Here is a 20,000-nt window from a genome sequence, read left to right as displayed (position 1 = left end):
CTCTACTACTACTGCTACTACTACCTCTACTACTATTGCTACTGCTGCTACTACTGCTACTGCTACTACTACTGCTACTACTACTGCTACTACTGCTACTACTGCTGCTACTACTGCTACTACTGCTACTGCTACTATTACTGCTACTACTGCTACTACTACTGCCTCTACTACTACTGCTACTACCTCTACTACTACTGCTACTGCTGCTACTACCTCTACTGCTACTGCTGCTACTACCTCTACTGCTACTGCTGCTACTACCTCTGCTGCTACTACCTCTACTGCTACTACCTCTACTGCTACTACCTCTACTGCTACTGCTGCTACTACCTCTACTGCTACTACCTCTACTGCTACTACCTCTACTGCTACTGCTGCTACTACCTCTACTGCTACTACCTCTACTGCTACTACCTCTACTGCTACTGCTACTATTACTGCTGCTACTACCTCTACTACTACTACCTCTACTGCTACTACCTCTACTGCTACTACCTCTACTGCTACTACCTCTACTGCTACTGCTACTGCTACCTCTACTACTACTACCTCTACTACTACTGCTACTACCTCTACTGCTACTGCTGCTACTACCTCTACTGCTACTACCTCTACTACTACTGCTACTACCTCTACTGCTACTGCTACTGCTACCTCACCTACTACTACCTCTACTACTACTACTACTACCTCTACTACTACTGCTACTACCTCTAATGCTACTGCTACTGCTACCTCTACTACTACTACCTCTACTACTACTACCTCTACTACTACTACCTCTACTGCTACTGCTACCTCTACTACTACTACCTCTACTACTACTGCTACGACTACAATCAAAACTCCTCATACTGCATCCTTCTACTATTACTGCAACAGCACCTACATGCTATACTAGCTTTAATTCATGACATCATTGATGGATGTTTGTTGTATATGTTTTCCTCATCATCTCTATCGGGACACAACTGAACCCCACTTCAGAGGAGAGACACAATGGATCAAAGAGAGAGATGGGGGGATGGGGGGAAAGGAGGAGAGGGGGAGTAGGAGGACATTAAGGAGGGGGGGGGGCTTTTACTGCCAGGCTTGATCTTATTTCCCTTGTGGCCCAAAACCCCCTCACACACACACACACACACACACACACCCGAAAGCCCCACCTCCGCCTACACATGCCAGCGGGGTACACAAACAATGCACACAACCAGGAAATGACAGTGTACACACACACACACACACATACACATACAAGGGAACTCAAAGGCAAACATGTATATGAAAATATACATAGTGAGAAGAAGAAGTGGAGGCTGCCAGTAAGTTACCAAGGATGGAGAGTCTGCTGAGCAAAAACATCATAATCACACACACACACACACACACACACACACACACACACACACACACACACACACACACACAGGTTCAAGGAGAGGAGGGCAGCTCAAGTCGTCCCACCACCATGCTCCCTACTCATTACCGTGTAGCTGTTGCTGTGTGGTCATTGCTAAAACAACCATTGCTGTGGCAGGCGGTATTTTATGGGGTGTCTGAAAGAACACTGACATCTTCAGAGCTGTTACAGCAGAGAGAAAGGGAGGGATGTAGGGGGACGGAGAAGAGAGAGAGGGAAGGAGGAAGGAAGGAAGGGTGGAAAAGAGAAGGAACAAGAAAGAGAGAAGAGGTGAAAAGGGAGAAGGGGAGAGGGAAAGGTGAAAGGAGGGAGCGGGATGGAGGAGTGAAACTAGGCTGACGTCTTCAGAGAGGATTGTTACAGTTAGAGAACAGGGAATAGTGCTGAATAGGGAGGGAGGGAGGGAGGGGGGGTGGAATAAGGAGGGACGATGGGGAGAAAGGAGGAGGGGGAGGAAATAAAGCGAGGAGGGAGGGAGGGAAAGCTCTTGGTCAAATCTGCATCCTCGACACATTTCTATGAACTGGAAGGAGGGAGGGAAGAGGGGAGAGAGAGAGGGGGATTGGGGTTGAGGAGGAGCGAAAAACTCCTGAACTCAGCAAGGGGACTAAAAACACCAATTCCAAAGTTCTGAAGTTGATCCGACACTAAAAAACTGCTGTCGTTAGCTCTCTCTCACACACACACACACACACACACACACACACACACACACACACACACACACACACACACACACACACACACACACACACACACACACACACACACACACACACACACACACACAAAATCAGTCTTGCTGAAACATCAAAATACGGTAGAGGAAAATGAAACACAGTGAGGTCAGAAATCAGGAGGAAAATGAAACACAGTGAGGTCAAAAATCAGGAGGAAAATGACACACAGTGAGGTCAGAAATCAGGAGGAAAATGAAACACAGTGAGGTCAGAAATCAGGAGGAAAATGACACACAGTGAGGTCAGAAATCAGGAGGAAAATGACACACAGTGAGGTCAGAAATCAGGAGGAAAATGACACACAGTGAGGTCAGAAATCAGGAGGAAAATGACACACAGTGAGGTCCGAAATCAGGAGGAAAATGACACACAGTGAGGTCAGAAATCAGGAGGAAAATGAAACACAGTGAGGTCAGAAATCAGGAGGAAAATGACACACAGTGAGGTCAGAAATCAGGAGGAAAATGACACACAGTGAGGTCAGAAATCAGGAGGAAAATGACACACAGTGAGGTCAGAAATCAGGAGGAAAATGACACACAGTGAGGTCAGAAATCAGGAGGAAAATGAAACACAGTGAGGTCAGAAATCAGGAGGAAAATGACACACAGTGAGGTCAGAAATCAGGAGGAAAATGACACACAGTGAGGTCAGAAATCAGGAGGAAAATGACACACAGTGAGGTCAGAAATCAGGAGGAAAATGACACACAGTGAGGTCAGAAATCAGGAGGAAAATGACACACCGTGAGGTCAGAAATCAGGAGGAAAATGACACACAGTGAGGTCAGAAATCAGGAGGAAAATGAAACACAGTGAGGTCAGAAATCAGGAGGAAAATGACACACAGTGAGGTCAGAAATCAGGAGGAAAATTAAACATAGTGAGGTCAGAAATCAGGAGGAAAATGACACACAGTGAGGTCAGAAATCAGGAGGAAAATGAAACACAGTGAGGTCAGAAATCAGGAGGAAAATGACAGTTCACATTAGATTCTTTAATGATACCAGTAGATTGACAGCTACACGGTGCCAACTGCCAAGCAATAAGGAATGTGCGTGTGTGCTTCCTGCTTACAAGCAAAAACTCTAACAGGAAGTACCAGTGACGCTGGTAGGTCCTCAATACGGACGTTGTCCAATGAAGCGGATGCTAATCTACAGGACTGTTTCGCTCAGACTGGAATGTGTTCTGGGATTCATCCAATAACATGGAGGAGTTTACCACATCAGTCACCGGCTTCATTAATACTGAGCTAAAGGCTAGAGCTGCCGCTTTCAAGGAGTAGGACACTAATCCAGACGCTTATGAGATATCCTGCTATGACCTCCGACAAGCCATCAAACAGGCAAAATGTCAGTACAGGACTAAGATCGAGTTAAATGCCTTCTATGCTCGCTTTGAGGCAAGCAACCCTGAACCATGCATGAGAACACCAGCTGTTCTGGACGACTGTGTGATCTCGCTCTCCATAGCCGATGTGAGTAAGACATTTAAACAGGTTAACATTAACAAGGCCGCGGGGCCAGCCAGAATACCAGAACACATACTCAGAGCATCCACTGACTAGCTGGCAAGTGTCAAGAATGACAAGATAACATGCCAAATTACTATCGCCCCGTAGCACTCACATCTATAGCATGAAATGTTTTGAAAGGCTGGTCATGGCTCACATCAACACCATCATCCCAGACACCCTAGACCCACTCCAATTCGCATACCGCCCCAACAGATCCACAGATGACACAATCTCTATGGCACTCCACACTGTCCTTTCCCACCTGGACAAAAATACCTTTGTAAGAAAGCTGTTCATTGACTACAGCTCAGCATTCACCATAGTCCCCTCAAGCTCATAACCCTGGGACTGAACACCTTCCTCTGCAACTGGTTCCTGGACTTCCTGATGGGCCGCCCCCAGGTGTTGAAGGTAGGCAACAACACTTCTGCCACGCTGACCATCAACACGGTGGCCCCTCAGGGGTGTGTGCTTAGTCCCCTGCTGCACGACTGCGTGTCTGTCTAAGGCTTGAGACAGACAATGTGTGTGTCCTAAATGCAACACTATTCTCTACATTAGGGATGGACAACTGGCTCCCTACAGGCCACACTATTCTCTACATTAGGGATGGGATTAGGGATAACATGCCAAATTACTATCGCCCCGTAGCACTCACATCTATAGCATGAAATGTTTTGAAAGGCTGGTCATGGCTCACATCAACACCATCATCCCAGACACCCTAGACCCACTCCAATTCGCATACCGCCCCAACAGATCCACAGATGACACAATCTCTATGGCACTCCACACTGTCCTTTCCCACCTGGACAAAAATACCTTTGTAAGAAAGCTGTTCATTGACTACAGCTCAGCATTCACCATAGTCCCCTCAAGCTCATAACCCTGGGACTGAACACCTTCCTCTGCAACTGGTTCCTGGACTTCCTGATGGGCCGCCCCCAGGTGTTGAAGGTAGGCAACAACACTTCTGCCACGCTGACCATCAACACGGTGGCCCCTCAGGGGTGTGTGCTTAGTCCCCTGCTGCACGACTGCGTGTCTGTCTAAGGCTTGAGACAGACAATGTGTGTGTCCTAAATGCAACACTATTCTCTACATTAGGGATGGACAACTGGCTCCCTACAGGCCACACTATTCTCTACATTAGGGATGGGCAACTGGGGGCCTGCAGGCCACACTATTCCCTACATTAGGGATGGGCAACTGGGGGCCTGCAGGCCACACTATTCCCTACATTAGGGATGGGCAACTGGGGGCCTGCAGGCCACACTATTCCCTACATTAGGGATGGGCAACTGGGGCCCTGCAGGCCACACTATTCCCTACATTAGGGATGGGCAACTGGGGGCCCTGCAGGCCACACTATTCCCTACATTAGGGATGGGCAACTGGGGGCCCTGCAGGCCACACTATTCCCTACATTAGGGATGGGCAACTGGGGGCCTGCAGGCCACACTATTCCCTACATTAGGGATGGGCAACTGGGGGCCCTGCAGGCCACACTATTCCCTACATTAGGGATGGGCAACTGGGGGCCTGCAGGCCACACTATTCCCTACATTAGGGATGGGCAACTGGGGGCCTGCAGGCCACACTATTCCCTACATTAGGGATGGGCAACTGGGGGCCTGCAGGCCACACTATTCCCTACATTAGGGATGGGCAACTGGGGGCCTGCAGGCCACACTATTCCCTACATTAGGGATGGGCAACTGGGGGCCTGCAGGCCACACTATTCCCTACATTAGGGATGGGCAACTGGGGGCCTGCAGGCCACACTATTCCCTACATTAGGGATGGGCTACTGGGGGCCTGCAGGCCACATGCCTTTAGAAGGCCTGTGGACCAATAACAAAACACTTTTTTTTTATTCAGTCAGGAGAGAGAGTCTCAACTGACTGTTGAGAGTTAGAATAGTAGAATACAGAAGGTGAATTTAGAAAATAGGTTGTGCATCAGCAGTCACTCAATTAGCCCATGTCAGCAATTTTTGGGGGGGGATTAGTAAATGATACTAGCGGCCAGCTATCTAAACTTGTAGTAAGCATGGCCGAATTATCGACCGGGGTGGGGCCCATTGATCATCAGTTATCATATTAAAACTACAAATACTTGCCTCCAACCTACAGCAAAATGTATATAATTGTAGGAAATTAGCTGTAAAAGGGCACATTTTTCTCTGTGTCCCATGTGGCAAAATCTGTAGAATTGCAGCAAACTTGCTTTAAAACGGCTAATTGTTTCCTACGCTCTGAGGCTGAATGGGCAGGATTACAGGAAATGAACATGAAAACTTATTTTTGTAATCTTCGCTGTCACAGGGGGGGCTAGATGTGGGAACACAGACCCAAGATCCACTGTGGCCCCTCATGTTCCGTTTTTTTGTGGCCCCCACCTCCATGCCCATCGCTGCCCTACATAGTGCACTACTTTTGACCAGGGCCCATCAAAATTAGTGCACTATACAGGAAACAGGGTGCCACTTGGTAAGCAGCCAGTAAATCCATCTGTCCTTATTCCCTGACTGTATCATCTGATGTAATCTAATATCATTTAATCCCCTACAGAACAACAGTCTGATCAGTGGCTTTATCTGCTAATCTCTAATGCAGGTTGTGGATTCTGCTGAATGACTCTGTGATGATTGTTATGGAGGAAGAGAAGCAGAGAAAACACAGGAGAGAGAGAGAGAGAGAGAGAGAGAGTAAATACAACCCATATTTATGCTTGTTTATTTTATCTTGTGTCCTTTAGCCATTTGTACATTGTTAGAACACTGTATATATATATAATATGACATTTGTAATGTCTTTACTGTTTTGAAACTTCTGTATGTGTAATGTTTACTGTTAATTTTTGTTGTTTTTCACTTTATATATTCACTTTGTATGTTGTCTACCTCACTTGCTTTGGCAATGTTAACACATGTTTCCCATGCCAATAAAGCCCTTGAATTGAATTGAATTGAATTGAATTGAATTGAATTGAATTGAGAGAGAGAGAGAGAGAGAGAGAGAGAGAGAGAGAGAGAGAGAGAGAGAGAGAGAGAGAGAGATAGAGAGAGAGATAGAGAGAGAGAGAGAGAGAGAGAGATAGAGGAGAGAGAGAGAGATAGAGAGAGATAGAGAGAGAGAGAGATAGAGAGATAGAGAGAGATAGAGAGAGAGAGAGAAAGGCAGGCATATCAAAAATAGACTAAAAACCTCAGAGCTCCACTCGTTTTTTAATCCCTTCTCTCGACCCTCCATCTCTCCTTCCTAGAAAAACAGAGAGAGCAGGTCTTATTGATCTAGGCAGTTTGAGGTGTGACGAGAGAGAGGTCAATCATTTAAGTTTAACGCTTTGCGTTCCGGCTAATTGTGAATTAGAAATCAGTTTAGTGATAATGGAGAGAGAGAAAGAGCGACAGAGAGAGAGAGAGAGAGAGAGAAAGAGCGACAGAGAGAGAAAGAGTGACAGAGAGAGAGAGAAAGAGCGACAGAGCGACAGAGAGAGAGAGAGAATTGAGCGACAGAGAGAGAGAGAGAAAGAGCGACAGAGAGAGAGAAAGAGCGACAGAGAGAGAGAGAGAATTGAGCGACAGAGAGAGAGAGAGAAAGAGCAACAGAGAGAGAGAGAGAGAGAGAAAACAATAAGATGGAGAGAGAACAGAGGGTGTTGAGAGAGAGAAAACAATAAGATGGAGAGAGAACAGAGGGTGTTGAGAGAGAGAGAAAACAATAAGATGGAGAGAGAACAGAGGGTGTTGAGAGAGAGAGAAAACAATAAGATGGAGAGAGAACAGAGGGTGTTGAGAGAGAGAGAAAACAAGGAGAGAGAACAGAGGGTGTTGAGAGAGAGAGAAAACAATAAGATGGAGAGAGAACAGAGGGAGTTGAGAGAGAGAAAACAATAAGATGGAGAGAGAACAGAGGGAGTTGAGAGAGAGAAAACAATAAGATGGAGAGAGAACAGAGGGTGTTGAGAGAGAGAAAACAATAAGATGGAGAGAGAACAGAGGGTGTTGAGAGAGAGAGAGTGAAAGAGATGAGACAAAGGTGTAGGGAGGAGAGATGAGCAAAGAAAGAAAGAGGACACAAAGAAATTATATTTTTTACTTTTCTGCAATACGGAAATAAAGTGTTGTGTGTCTGAGTAGTAGTCTGAGTGTGTGATGATAAATTCCCGAACACCAGCACAAAATGTGCACCGTCAGGTGATCCAGGCTCCGGCACCTTTTCATTTTTTATTTAGTAAGGGCTTTTCACAGAGGAGAAAAACCTTGTAGGTTAATTTAGTTCTCCCCAGCTAACAGGGTGAGAGTGTGTGTGTGTATGTGTATGTGTGTGTGTGTGTGTGTGTGTGTGTGTGTGTGTGTGTGTGTGTGTGTGTGTGTGTGTGTGTGTGTGTGTGTGTGTGTGTGTGTGTGTGTGTGTGTGTGTGTGTGTGTGTGTGTACTCAGCACCTAGATGGGGTAGCCTAGTGGTTAGAGTGTAGGGCCAGTAACTGAAAGGTTGCTAGATTGAATCCCTGAGCTGACAAGGTAAAAATCAGAGAGAGAGGGGGCAGAGAGAGAGGGGGCAGAGAGAGAGGGGGCAGAGAGAGAGGGGCAGAGAGAGGGGGGCAGAGAGAGGGGGGGGAGAGAGAGAGGGGCAGAGAGAGGGGGGGAGAGAGAGAGGGGCAGAGAGAGGGGGAGGGAGAGAGAGGGGGCAGAGAGAGAGGGGGAGAGAGAGAGAGGGGGAAGAGAGAGAGGGGGAGAGAGAGAGAGGGGGCAGAGAGTGGGAGGGAGAGAGAGAAAGAGGCAGAGTGAGAGAGAGAGTGGGAGGGAGAGAGAGAAAGAGGCAGAGTGAGAGGACAAGACTCCAGCCCACTTGTTGGCAGAGATCTCCTAGCTCCGTAGTGCTCTGAGTTAAAAGCAACAGTGTGTTAGCATGTTTGCACGTGGAATCGATTGACGCAGGCACAGAGAGTGTGAAAACAACCTCTCTCTTTCAGCCTTCACTGGAAGGGAATTAGTGTTTCAAACCCTCACCACAAATTGTTTATTCAATTTAAAATCATTAGCTTTTAAGGGAGGAGGTAGAGAACGCATCTCTTCAGTGTCAGAGTATATTTCCCATCATGAGAAGACAAGAGAGATGTTATGACTGTATAGTAAACATTCTCTCTATCCAGGAGGTGAAGACCTTGGGAAACTGTTGATTCTCATTGTACCGACATGGAGTATGTGTTGTGGAGTGTTTTGAGTGTGGTTTGAGTGTGGTTTGAGTGTGGTTTGCGTGTGGTTTGAGTGTGTTTTGAGTGTGGTTTGAGTGTGGTTTTGAGTGTGGTTTGGGTGTGGTTTGAGTGTGGTTTGAGTGTGGTTTGAGTGTGGTTTGAGTGTGGTTTTGAGTGTGGTTTGAGTGTGGTTTGAGTGTGGTTTGAGTGTGGTTTTGAGTGTGGTTTGAGTGTGGTTTGAGTGTGGTTTGAGTGTGGTTTGAGTGTGGTTTGAGTGTGGTTTGAGTGTGGTTTGAGTGTGGTTTGAGTGTGCGAGTGGAGAATTGGGATGGGGGGGGGTTCAGGGTGTGTGTATATGAATGAACTGTTGATTCTCAGAGAAGAGACACACCATCATCACCCACAGAGAAGAAGTGTGTGTTGGTGTGTGTGTTTTAGTCTGGGGCTGTATTTGAGGTGTGGCGTTCCCTCTCTCCTTCTCTCCTTTCCTTTCTTCCCTGGTGTTGTTAAATGTGTTATAATACAGTAGCGAACTCACCGCCACACTGCAGTTGAAAACTGCGGCAAGTTGAAAAACACAGAAAGATGATGCAATAGAAAGACAACCCTGAGTCTCCTCTCACAGAGCCCAGCACTCTATACTCTACCCTTCTCCTGAGTCTCCTCTCACAGAGCCCAGCACTCTATACTCTACCCTTCTCCTGAGTCTCCTCTCACAGAGCCCAGCACTCTATACTCTACCCTTCTCCTGAGTCTCCTCTCACAGAGCCCAGCACTCTATACTCTACCCTTCTCCTGAGTCTCCTCTCACAGAGCCCAGCACTCTATACTCTACCCTTCTCCTGAGTCTCCTCTCACAGAGCCCAGCACTCTATACTCTACCCTTCTCCTGAGTCTCCTCTCACAGAGCCCAGCACTCTATACTCTACCCTTCTCCTGAGTCTCCTCTCACAGAGCCCAGCACTCTATACTCTACCCTTCTCCTGAGTCTCCTCTCACAGAGCCCTGCACTCTGTACTCTACCCTTCTCCTGAGTCTCCTCTCACAGAGCCCTGCACTCTATACTCTACCCTTCTCCTGAGTCTCCTCTCACAGAGCCCTGCACTCTATACTCTACCCTTCTCCTGAGTCTCCTCTCACAGAGCCCTGCACTCTGTACTCTACCCTTCTCCTGAGTCTCCTCTCACAGAGCCCAGCACTCTATACTCTACCCTTCTCCTGAGTCTCCTCTCACAGAGCCCTGCACTCTATACTCTACCCTTCTCCTGAGTCTCCTCTCACAGAGCCCTGCACTCTATACTCTACCCTTCTCCTGAGTCTCCTCTCACAGAGCCCTGCACTCTATACTCTACCCTTCTCCTGAGTCTCCTCTCACAGAGCCCTGCACTCTATACTCTACCCTTCTCCTGAGTCTCCTCTCACAGAGCCCAGCACTCTATACTCTACCCTTCTCCTGAGTCTCCTCTCACAGAGCCCTGCACTCTATACTCTACCCTTCTCCTGAGTCTCCTCTCACAGAGCCCTGCACTCTATACTCTACCCTTCTCCTGAGTCTCCTCTCACAGAGCCCTGCACTCTATACTCTACCCTTCTCCTGAGTCTCCTCTCACAGAGCCCTGCACTCTATACTCTACCCTTCTCCTGAGTCTCCTCTCACAGAGCCCTGCACTCTATACTCTACCCTTCTCCTGAGTCTCCTCTCACAGAGCCCTGCACTCTGTACTCTACCCTTCTCCTGAGTCTCCTCTCACAGAGCCCTGCACTCTATACTCTACCCTTCTCCTGAGTCTCCTCTCACAGAGCCCTGCACTCTATACTCTACCCTTCTCCTGAGTCTCCTCTCACAGAGCCCTGCACTCTATACTCTACCCTTCTCCTGAGTCTCCTCTCACAGAGCCCTGCACTCTATACTCTACCCTTCTCCTGAGTCTCCTCTCACAGAGCCCAGCACTCTATACTCTACCCTTCTCCTGAGTCTCCTCTCACAGAGCCCTGCACTCTATACTCTACCCTTCTCCTGAGTCTCCTCTCACAGAGCCCTGCACTCTATACTCTACCCTTCTCCTGAGTCTCCTCTCACAGAGCCCAGCACTCTATACTCTACCCTTCTCCTGAGTCTCCTCTCACAGAGCCCTGCACTCTATACTCTACCCTTCTCCTGAGTCTCCTCTCACAGAGCCCTGCACTCTATACTCTACCCTTCTCCTGAGTCTCCTCTCACAGAGCCCAGCACTCTATACTCTACCCTTCTCCTGAGTCTCCTCTCACAGAGCCCTGCACTCTGTACTCTACCCTTCTCCTGAGTCTCCTCTCACAGAGCCCTGCACTCTATACTCTACCCTTCTCCTGAGTCTCCTCTCACAGAGCCCTGCACTCTATACTCTACCCTTCTCCTGAGTCTCCTCTCACAGAGCCCAGCACTCTATACTCTACCCTTCTCCTGAGTCTCCTCTCACAGAGCCCTGCACTCTATACTCTACCCTTCTCCTGAGTCTCCTCTCACAGAGCCCTGCACTCTATACTCTACCCTTCTCCTGAGTCTCCTCTCACAGAGCCCTGCACTCTATACTCTACCCTTCTCCTGAGTCTCCTCTCACAGAGCCCTGCACTCTATACTCTACCCTTCTCCTGAGTCTCCTCTCACAGAGCCCTGCACTCTATACTCTACCCTTCTCCTGAGTCTCCTCTCACAGAGCCCTGCACTCTGTACTCTACCCTTCTCCTGAGTCTCCTCTCACAGAGCCCTGCACTCTATACTCTACCCTTCTCCTGAGTCTCCTCTCACAGAGCCCTGCACTCTATACTCTACCCTTCTCCTGAGTCTCCTCTCACAGAGCCCTGCACTCTATACTCTACCCTTCTCCTGAGTCTCCTCTCACAGAGCCCTGCACTCTATACTCTACCCTTCTCCTGAGTCTCCTCTCACAGAGCCCAGCACTCTATACTCTACCCTTCTCCTGAGTCTCCTCTCACAGAGCCCTGCACTCTATACTCTACCCTTCTCCTGAGTCTCCTCTCACAGAGCCCTGCACTCTATACTCTACCCTTCTCCTGAGTCTCCTCTCACAGAGCCCAGCACTCTATACTCTACCCTTCTCCTGAGTCTCCTCTCACAGAGCCCTGCACTCTATACTCTACCCTTCTCCTGAGTCTCCTCTCACAGAGCCCTGCACTCTATACTCTACCCTTCTCCTGAGTCTCCTCTCACAGAGCCCAGCACTCTATACTCTACCCTTCTCCTGAGTCTCCTCTCACAGAGCCCTGCACTCTGTACTCTACCCTTCTCCTGAGTCTCCTCTCACAGAGCCCTGCACTCTATACTCTACCCTTCTCCTGAGTCTCCTCTCACAGAGCCCTGCACTCTATACTCTACCCTTCTCCTGAGTCTCCTCTCACAGAGCCCTGCACTCTGTACTCTACCCTTCTCCTGAGTCTCCTCTCACAGAGCCCTGCACTCTATACTCTACCCTTCTCCTGAGTCTCCTCTCACAGAGCCCAGCACTCTATACTCTACCCTTCTCCTGAGTCTCCTCTCACAGAGCCCTGCACTCTATACTCTACCCTTCTCCTGAGTCTCCTCTCACAGAGCCCTGCACTCTATACTCTACCCTTCTCCTGAGTCTCCTCTCACAGAGCCCTGCACTCTATACTCTACCCTTCTCCTGAGTCTCCTCTCACAGAGCCCTGCACTCTATACTCTACCCTTCTCCTGAGTCTCCTCTCACAGAGCCCAGCACTCTATACTCTACCCTTCTCCTGAGTCTCCTCTCACAGAGCCCTGCACTCTATACTCTACCCTTCTCCTGAGTCTCCTCTCACAGAGCCCTGCACTCTATACTCTACCCTTCTCCTGAGTCTCCTCTCACAGAGCCCTGCACTCTATACTCTACCCTTCTCCTGAGTCTCCTCTCACAGAGCCCTGCACTCTATACTCTACCCTTCTCCTGAGTCTCCTCTCACAGAGCCCTGCACTCTATACTCTACCCTTCTCAATAACCGCACTATAATAAAGTTTGTTATGATGTGTGTGTTAAGGTGTGTGTGTTATGATGTGTGTGTTAAGGTGTGTGTGTTATGATGTGTGTGTTAAGGTGTGTGTGTTAAGGTGTGTGTGTTAAGGTGTGTGTGTTAAGGTGTGTGTGTTATGATGTGTGTGTTAAGGTGTGTGTGTTAAGGTGTGTGTGTTAAGGTGTGTGTGTTATGATGTGTGTGTTAAGGTGTGTGTGTTATGATGTGTGTGTTAAGGTGTGTGTGTTATGATGTGTGTGTTAAGGTGTGTGTGTTATGATGTGTGTGTTAAGGTGTGTGTGTTATGATGTGTGTGTTAAGGTGTGTGTGTTATGATGTGTGTGTTAAGGTGTGTGTGTTATGATGTGTGTGTTAAGGTGTGTGTGTTATGATGTGTGTGTTAAGGTGTGTGTGTTATGATGTGTGTGTTAAGGTGTGTGTGTTATGATGTGTGTGTTATGGTGTGTGTGTTATGATGTGTGTGTTAAGGTGTGTGTGTATGATGTGTGTGTTATGATGTGTGTGTTATGATGTGTGTGTTAAGGTGTGTGTGTTATGATGTGTGTGTTAAGGTGTGTGTGTTATGATGTGTGTGTTAAGGTGTGTGTGTTATGATGTGTGTGTTAAGGTGTGTGTGTTATGATGTGTGTGTTATGATGTGTGTGTTATGATGTGTGTGTTATGGTGTGTGTGTTATGATGTGTGTGTTAAGGTGTGTGTGTTATGATGTGTGTGTTAAGGTGTGTGTGTTATGATGTGTGTGTTAAGGTGTGTGTGTTATGATGTGTGTGTTATGATGTGTGTGTTAAGGTGTGTGTGTGTTATGATGTGTGTGTTAAGGTGTGTGTGTTATGATGTGTGTGTTAAGGTGTGTGTGTTATGATGTGTGTGTTAAGGTGTGTGTGTGTAACAGTGTGTGTATATGTATGCTAAGATAAGTGTGTGATACAGGGTGTGTGTGTGTGTGTTACAGGGTGTGTGTGATACAAGATGTGTGTGTGTGTGTGTGTGTTACAGGGTGTGTGTGATACAGGGTGTGTGGTGTGATACAGGGTGTGTGTGATACAGGGTGTGTGTGTGTGTTTATGGTGTGGTGTGATACAGGGTGTGTGTGTGTGTTATGGTGTGTGTGATACAGGGTGTGTGTGTGTGTTATGGTGTGTGTGATACAGGGTGTGTGTGTGTGTTATGGTGTGTGTGATACAGGGTGTGTGTGTGTGTTATGGTGTGTGTGATACAGGGTGTGTGTGTGTGTTATGGTGTGTGTGATACAGGGTGTGTGTGTGTGTTATGGTGTGGTGTGATACAGGGTGTGTGTGTGTGTTATGGTGTGTGTGATACAGGGTGTGTGTGTGTGTTATGGTGTGTGTGATACAGGGTGTGTGTGTGTGTTATGGTGTGTGTGATACAGGGTGTGTGTGTTTGTTTAATGTGTGTAGTGTCATCTTACTCGAGCCTAGCCTTAATATAACGTTATTCAGTCCTGGCCCCCAGGGGTCAAATATAACGATGTTCAGTATCGGCCCCCAGGGGTCAAATATAACGTTTTTCAGTCCTGGCCCCCAGTGGTCAAAAATAACATTATTCAGTACCTGCCCCCAGGGGTCAAATATAACGATGTTCAGTACCGGCCCCCAGGGGTCAAATATAACGTTTTTCAGTCCTGGCCCCCAGTGGTCAAAAATAACATTATTCAGTACCTGCCCCCAGGGGTCAAATATAACGTTATTCAGTAGTGGCCCCCAGGGGTCAAATATAACATTATTCAGTACCGGCCCCCAGGGGTCAAATATAACGTTATTCAGTCCTGGCCCCCAGGGGATATCTAACACAGTGGATATCTAACACAGTGGATATCTAACACAGTGGATATCTAACACAGTGGATATCTAACACAGTGGATATCTACCATAGTGGATATCTAACACAGTGGATATCTAACACAGTGGATATCTAACACAGTGGATATCTAACATAGTGGATATAGTAGATACTGTATCTAACACAGTGGATATCTAACATAGTGGATATAGTAGATACTGTATCCAACATAGTGGATATAGTAGATACTGTATCTAACATAGTGGATATCTAACATAGTGGATATAGTAGATACTGTATCCAACATAGTGGATATAGTAGATACTGTATCTACCATAGTGGATATAGTAGATACTGTATCTAACACAGTGGATATCTAACACAGTGGATATCTAACATAGTGGATATCTAACACAGTGGATATCTAACACAGTGGATATCTAACACAGTGGATATCTAACACAGTGGATATCTAACACAGTGGATATCTACCATAGTGGATATCTAACATAGATACAGTATCTACTATATCCACTAACATAGTGGATATCTAAGTGGATAGGCGTAACTTCATCTGCCAATTGTCCTATGGGTTTTAGACCCCATCATAGCACTGAGACGGCACTTGTGAAGGTGGTAAATGACATTTTAATGGCATCGGACCGAGGCTCTGCATCTGTCCTCGTGCTCCTAGACCTTAGTGCTGCTTTTGATACCATCGATCACCACATTCTTTTGGAGAGATTGGAAACCCAAATTGGTCTACACGGACATGTTCTGGCCTGGTTTAGATCTGTCGGAAAGATATCAGTTTGTCTCTGTGAATGGTTTGTCCTCTGACAAATCAACTGTAAATTTCGGTGTTCCTCAAGGTTCCGTTTTAGGACCACTATTGTTTTCACTATATATTTTACCTCTTGGGGATGTTATTCGAAAACATAATGTAAACTTTCACTGCTATGCGGATGACACACAGCTGTACATTTCAATGAAACATGGTGAAGCCCCAAAATTGCCCTCGCTAGAAGCATGTGTTTCAGACATAAGGAAGTGGATGGCTGCAAACTTTCTACTATTAAACTCGGACAAAACAGAGATGCTTGTTCTAGGTCCCAAGAAACAAAGAGATCTTCTGTTGAATCTGACAATTAATCTTAATGGTTGTACAGTCGTCTCAAATAAAACTGTGAAGGACCTCGGCGTTACTCTGGACCCTGATCTCTCTTTTGAAGAACATATCAAGACCATTTCAAGGACAGCTTTTTTCCATCTACGTAACATTGCAAAAATCAGAAACTTTCTGTCCAAAAATGATGCAGAAAAATGTATCCATGCTTTTGTCACTTCTAGGTTAGACTACTGCAATGCTCTATTTTCCGGCTACCCGGATAAAGCACTAAATAAACTTCAGTTAGTGCTAAATACGGCTGCTAGAATCCTGACTAGAACCCAAAAATTTGATCATATTACTCCAGTGCTAGCCTCTCTACACTGGCTTCCTGTCAAAGCAAGGGCTGATTTCAAGGTTTTACTGCTAACCTACAAAGCATTACATGGGCTTGCTCCTACCTATCTCTCTGATTTGGTCCTGCCGTACATACCTACACGTACGCTACGGTCACAAGACGCAGGCCTCCTAATTGTCCCTAGAATTTCTAAGCAAACAGCTGGAGGCAGGGCTTTCTCCTATTGAGCTCCATTTTTATGGAACGGTCTGCCTACCCATGTCAGAGACGCAAACTCGGTCTCAACCTTTAAGCCTTTACTGAAGACTCATCTCTTCAGTGGGTCATATGATTGAGTGTAGTCTGGCCCAGGAGTGGGAAGGTGAACGGAAAGGCTCTGGAGCAACGAACCGCCCTTGCTGTCTCTGCCTGGCCGGTTCCCCTCTTTCCATTGGGATGCTCTGCCTCTAACCCTATTACAGGGGCTGAGTCACTGGCTTGCTGGGGCTCTCTCATGCCGTCCCTGGAGGGGGTGCGTCACCTGAGTGGGTTGATTCACTGTTGTGGTCATCCTGTCTGGGTTGGCGCCCCCCCCTTGGGTTGTGCCGTGGCGGAGATCTTTGTGGGCTATACTCAGCCTTGTCTCAGGATGGTAAGTTGGTGGTTGAAGATATCCCTCTAGTGGTGTGGGGGCTGTGCTTTGGCAAAGTGGGTGGGGTTATATCCTTCCTGTTTGGCCCTGTCCGGGGGTGTCCTCGGATGGGGCCACAGTGTCTCCTGACCCCTCCTGTCTCAGCCTCCAGTATTTATGCTGCAGTAGTTTATGTGTCGGGGGGATGGGGTCAGTTTGTTATATCTGGAGTACTTCTCCTGTCCTATTCGGTGTCCTGTGTGAATCTAAGTGTGCGTTCTCTAATTCTCTCCTTCTCTCTTTCTTTCTCTCTCTCGGAGGACCTGAGCCCTAGGACCATGCCCCAGGACTACCTGACATGATGACTCCTTGCTGTCCCCAGTCCACCTGGCCATGCTGCTGTTCCAGTTTCAACTGACCTGAGCCCTAGGACCATGCCCCAGGACTACCTGACATGATGACTCCTTGCTGTCCCCAGTCCACCTGGCCATGCTGCTGCTCCAGTTTCAACTTCCACCTGACTGTGCTGCTGCTCCAGTTTTAACTGTTCTGCCTTATTATTATTCGACCATGCTGGTCATTTATGAACATTTGAACATCTTGGCCATGTTCTGTTATAATCTCCACCCGGCACAGCCAGAAGAGGACTGGCCACCCCACATAGCCTGGTTCCTCTCTAGGTTTCTTCCTAGGTATTGGCCTTTCTAGGGAGTTTTTCCTAGCCACCGTGCTTCTACACCTGCATTGCTTGCTGTTTGGGGTTTTAGGCTGGGTTTCTGTACAGCACTTTGAGATATCAGCTGATGTACGAAGGGCTATATAAATAAATTTGATTTGATTTGATTTGAATCCGTATTTACATAACTCCTATTCTGAAAGGATGTTGTGAAATCTACAAAAGTCCCAATGTAAACAGACCCTCCCATCTCTCTCACACGCACACAAACACACTCCCGCGCAGCAGTGTGTGTGATTATGCAGTAGTATGTTAGTTCCTGCTTACGCCATATTTCATCATTATTACTGAAGGAAAAACTCTCTATTGATCTGATGCTGCTTCTAATCTCTCTCTCTTCTTTCTTCATCTCCCTCCCTCTCTCTCTCCTCTCGTTCACGCTCTTCATCCCTCTCTCTTATTTCTTCATCTCCCTCCCTCTCTCTCTCCTCTCGTTCACGCTCTTCATCCCTCTCTTCATCTCCCTCCCTCTTTCGCTCTCCTCTCTTTCACGCTCTTCATCTCTCTCTCTTCTTTCTTCATCTCCCTCCCTCTCTCCTCTCGTTCACACTCTTCATCCCTCTCTTATTTCTTCATCTCCCTCCCTCTCTCTCTCCTCTCTTTCATGCTCTTCATCCCTTTCTCTTCTTTCTTCATCTCCCTCCCTCTTTCGCTCTCCTCTCTTTCACGCTCTTCATCTCTCTCTCCTCTCTTTCATGCTCTTCATCTCTCTCTCTTCTTTCTTCATCTCCCTCCCTCTTTCGCTCTCCTCTCTTTCACGCTCTTCATCTCTCTCTCCTCTCTTTCATGCTCTTCATCTCTCTCTCTTCTTTCTTCATCTCCCTCCCTCTCTCTCTCCTCTTGTTCACGCTCTTCATCCCTCTCTTCGTTCTTCATCTCCCTCCCTCTTTCGCTCTCCTCTCTTTCACGCTCTTCATCTCTCTCTCCTCTCGTTCACGCTCTTCATCCCTCTCTTCGTTCTTCATCTCCCTCCCTCTTTCGCTCTCCTCTCTTTCACGCTCTTCATCTCTCTCTCCTCTCTTTCATGCTCTTCATCCCTCTCTCTTCTTTCTTCATCTCCCTCCCTCTTTCGCTCTCCTCTCTTTCACGCTCTTCATCTCTCTCTCCTCTCTTTCATGCTCTTCATCCCTCTCTTCTTTCTTCATCTCCCTCCCTCTTTCGCTCTCCTCTCTTTCACGCTCTTCATCTCTCTCTCTCTCCTCTCTTTCACGCTCTTCATCCCTTTTTCTTTCCTCATCTCCCTCTCCCTCCCTCTTTCTCTCTCCCTCCCTATTCACCCCCCTCTTCCTTTCTTCTCCCTCAATCTCGCTCTCTCCTTCTCTCCCTGTTCCTCCCTCTCCCTCCATATCTCCCTCTCTTCCTGCTCCCTCTCTCCTTCTCCATTTCCTCTCTCTCTACGAACAGCTTTCAAGTTCTCTTCAGCATATCGTATCATATCATATAGTAGTGTATCATATCATATAGACCAGTTTCAAACACATCCCAGTGGTAAACAAGATCATGATTAGCACACACACACACACAAGAAAACAAACACAAACACAAACACATAGCCTAGTCCCCCAAAAAACATCCAGGAATGCAAAGCACACTCATCCATAAGGTGAAGCCTAAACAAACAGAGCAGCACACACACGCCAGATGGATATTGATTACCCTGAGAGGGTGTTTGTTCACGCCAGATGGATAATGATTACCCTGAGAGGGTGTTTGTTCACGCCAGATGGATAATGATTACCCTGAGATGGTGTTTGTTCACGCCAGATGGATAATGATTACCCTGAGAGGGTGTTTGTTCACGCCAGATGGATAATGATTACCCCGAGAGGGTGTTTGTTCACGCCAGATGGATAATGATTACCCTGAGAGGGTGTTTGTTCACGCCAGATGGATAATGATTACCCTGAGATGGTGTTTGTTCACGCCAGATGGATAATGATTACCCTGAGAGGGTGTTTGTTCACGCCAGATGGATAATGATTACCCCGAGAGGGTGTTTGTTCACGCCAGATGGATAATGATTACCCTGAGAGGGTGTTTGTTCACGCCAGATGGATAATGATTACCCTGAGAGGGTGTTTGTTCACGCCAGATGGATAATGATTACCCTGAGAGGGTGTTTGTTCACGCCAGATGGATAATGATTACCCTGAGATGGTGTTTGTTCACGCCAGATGGATAATGATTACCCTGAGAGGGTGTTTGTTCACGCCAGATGGATAATGATTATCCTGAGAGGGTGTTTGTTCACGCCAGATGGATAATGATTACCCTGAGAGGGTGTTTGTTCACGCCAGATGGATAATGATTACCCTGAGAGGGTGTTTGTTCACGCCAGATGGATAATGATTACCCTGAGAGGGTGTTTGTTCACGCCAGATGGATAATGATTACCCTGAGAGGGTGTTTGTTCACGCCAGATGGATAATGATTACCCCGAGAGGGTGTTTGTTCACGCCAGATGGATAATGATTAC

General features: G+C 47.2%; 1 protein-coding gene across 4 annotated transcripts in view; it reads right to left on the bottom strand.

The window, feature by feature from the left end:
• LOC109886361 (transcription factor MafG-like) overlaps positions 1-20,000 on the bottom strand; it is a 33,294-nt gene that overhangs the window by 7,303 nt on the left and 5,991 nt on the right. For 3 of the 4 annotated variants that reach the window (XR_004208233.1, XR_004208234.1, XM_031818332.1), the window contains exon 2: positions 6,891-6,944. The exons of the other annotated variant lie outside the window; for it this stretch is intronic. Coding sequence is in view for 1 of the 3 variants with exons in the window: in XM_031818332.1 (XP_031674192.1) it covers positions 6,891-6,935 (45 nt within the window). In the remaining 2 variants the exon portion in view is untranslated. The remainder of the gene's footprint in view (positions 1-6,890; positions 6,945-20,000) is intronic. 4 annotated transcript variants of the gene reach the window in all.

The sequence above is a fragment of the Oncorhynchus kisutch genome, unplaced genomic scaffold, assembly GCF_002021735.2.
Source record: "Oncorhynchus kisutch isolate 150728-3 unplaced genomic scaffold, Okis_V2 scaffold1339, whole genome shotgun sequence".
Lineage (NCBI taxonomy): Eukaryota > Metazoa > Chordata > Actinopteri > Salmoniformes > Salmonidae > Oncorhynchus > Oncorhynchus kisutch.
Note: the sequence above shows the minus strand (reverse complement) of the source record. Positions and strands in the feature narration are given on the sequence as shown.